At 30.3% G+C, this 2624-nt stretch overlaps 1 protein-coding gene across 1 annotated transcript; it reads right to left on the bottom strand.

The window, feature by feature from the left end:
* Positions 1-459: 459 nt before the first annotated feature.
* On the bottom strand, positions 460-2140 carry LOC145012546 (uncharacterized). Its single transcript, XM_078971342.1, has 5 exons — positions 1824-2140; positions 1671-1702; positions 1034-1225; positions 874-936; positions 460-787 (listed from the first exon to the last, which is right to left on the bottom strand). Exons 3-5 carry the CDS (start codon positions 1223-1225, stop codon positions 536-538), a joined length of 507 nt encoding a protein of 168 aa, XP_078827468.1. The 5' UTR covers positions 1671-1702; positions 1824-2140; the 3' UTR covers positions 460-535.
* Between the last annotated feature and the right edge of the window lie 484 nt (positions 2141-2624).

Below are 2624 nucleotides of genomic sequence, written 5' to 3' on the forward strand. Positions count from 1 at the left end.
CGAAGAATTTGAATGAAAATGCGAAGTTTTTAATGTATAAATGCGAATTAGGGAAGAAAGCTTAGAGTATAAATGCGATGAAATGCGAATGAACACAACAATTCCCCGTCCTTTACAGAAGTTACAGTAATTAACACATCAAGCAAAGCATCACAGAAATAGTAATTAATGTAAATGGTTCCTATCACTTTAAACACAAAAAGAATACATCAATGCTATATACGACAAAGTAGAATCGTATATGTTCACTCAATATAAGCAATAATATCTGGTTTTGTATAGATTCAATAGTAATTAACACATCAAACCTTGTTAACTGCTTATCAATCTTTTATTTTTTATTAAGTTTATGTGATACATCAATGCTATACGTTCATTCAAAATCCATTCTTAACATAAAAATAAAGAAAACAGAATATGTGAAACCAATTACGAAAGTATTCTTGACAAACCATAAAATCTAAAAATTGATGTTCGACTTGAATGATAAATAAAAAACGAAAAACTTAAAATTGTTTGAAACGTTCATAAGATCTCACTTCTCGACTTTAGGAATCAATAGTTGGGTGGACGCAACAGTTGCCTTGATTCCAATGGATATTTTTGAAGGTTTTGTTGATGACTCACAAACAGTATCTTCAAGATCGTAAACATCTACAAGTTTACGTTTCACATTGGTAGTTGGTGAGAGCAGGCTAGTGGTGTCATGGTTGGTTGATGGAGTCATTGAGATGGCATTTGGAAAAGTAGAGATAGGAGTATTATCAGCAACGAAGGAAGCAGAACCCTTAAATGCAAGAATTAACATATGTTAATGATTGACTTAGGAGTAATGTAAAATGAGTGAAGGGCAAAAAAAGTAGGAAATTATACCTTAAAACCAATTGTATCCTGAGAGTTGAAATCTGAGACCACGACATTAACAGACTCAGTGTCCTATATGTAACAGTTTGTAAAGTGCAATTTAGATTGGTAAATATCAAGTATATAAAACATAATTTGTAGACGGATTAAGACTTATTTGTAGGTATACCTGTTCAATGTGGTTTGCTTTTTCAAGTTTCTCGAGTGCAGAAATTATGTCAACATCATCACTTATCTTTGATATGTTGTAACTACGAATGTATTTTCTTCCAGCGGTAAAGCCTCTAACTATAATTTTGAAAGCCATTTTTCTACCAATAAGTTCATTGATCTCAACAGGAAAAGCAACAGTGTCACCCATCTAAAAAAAAAAGTAAACGAAACAAAATTAGACTTAAAATGTAGAAATCATTAGAATAAATTATGAATTTTATATAATGGATTCTTTATAATATATACCTTTTCAAATATAACATCAAAAAAATCAAAATATAAAAATATCCAAAATCAAGAAGATTAGAGTCATCAATCAGGCACATTAAAACTTAGTTTTTCTGTATTATATCCACATTCAACTACTTGGACAAAAATGCCCTTTTTAAGTCCAAAAAAACTCAATAACCCTGTTTTATGATGATCAAAACAATAACTAAAGACATGCTAGCAAACAGCAAAGCTTTTTTATGGTAGTTGGCATTACATCGAACAGTTGGCGGACATTATACAAATGACCTTGTTACAATGTGTTAAAAAAAAAGAAAATAATTGAAAATAAAAGGAAATGCATCACTGGGCATAATACTAACCTTATGTAGTTGTTGGGATGGTAATGCAGATTCTTAAAGACAATTGATTCCAGCGTGAAGAAGACGAGTCGTGCATGTATAAACGAAATTGAAAAGAAACGACTCATGAATGTATTATAGATGTAATAATAAGTAATTTTTGGAAATTATTACCTGCTATAAGTAAAGGACGAAGGATTACGCATGATTGATGCGATTCTAAATAGATTTCCAGTTAACATTCCATTTAAGTACAGGCCATACACAGAGAAGATTATGTTGAAAGAAACTGATATGATTTTAAAATCGAATCCTTGAATCCACCATGATATGATTTTGAAATCGAATCCTTCAATCCACCGTTGAATTCTGCTCTGAACGCCAATCCTTCAAACATCATAACCGATATGATTTTGAAATCGAATCCTTCAATCCACCGTGATTGAAGGCTAATCAGTTGGCAAACGTATGTTTGTTGTTCTGTATAAGGACTTAATTAAGGAAACAAATTATTTATTATTTATGTTTTTATTATTATAGTAGAGTAGATATACGTGTGTTCAACAATTTACCTGCATTCCATGTGGCATTCTAATACATTTACACGTGGAATATTTGAAAAGTAATAAATTAAGAAAATGCCATTTGTCTAAACGCATAATAATTTGCCAAGTGTCAAAAAGATGTTGATTTATTAGGGTAGATTAACATAAAAACTTTCAGAAAATATATTTAGCAAATCCATGAATATTTCTATAAGATAAATAACAGATATAAAATATAGAACAACATACAATTATGTCGAAGAACAAATGGTTATAAAAAAATTGGAAAATTATACATGAACGAGGGAAATGTAAATACTCGTAACAAGAAAAGAAAACTATGTTTTTTTTCGTCGATGTAATACCCAAAGGATGTAACAGATGGTATAAAAGAAAATAACACGTAGGAATGTTCTTTCTTTGATCCAAT

This window comes from Lactuca saligna, chromosome 8 (genome assembly GCF_052625555.1).
Source record: "Lactuca saligna cultivar CGN05327 chromosome 8, ASM5262555v1, whole genome shotgun sequence".
In the NCBI taxonomy this organism is placed as follows: domain Eukaryota; kingdom Viridiplantae; phylum Streptophyta; class Magnoliopsida; order Asterales; family Asteraceae; genus Lactuca; species Lactuca saligna.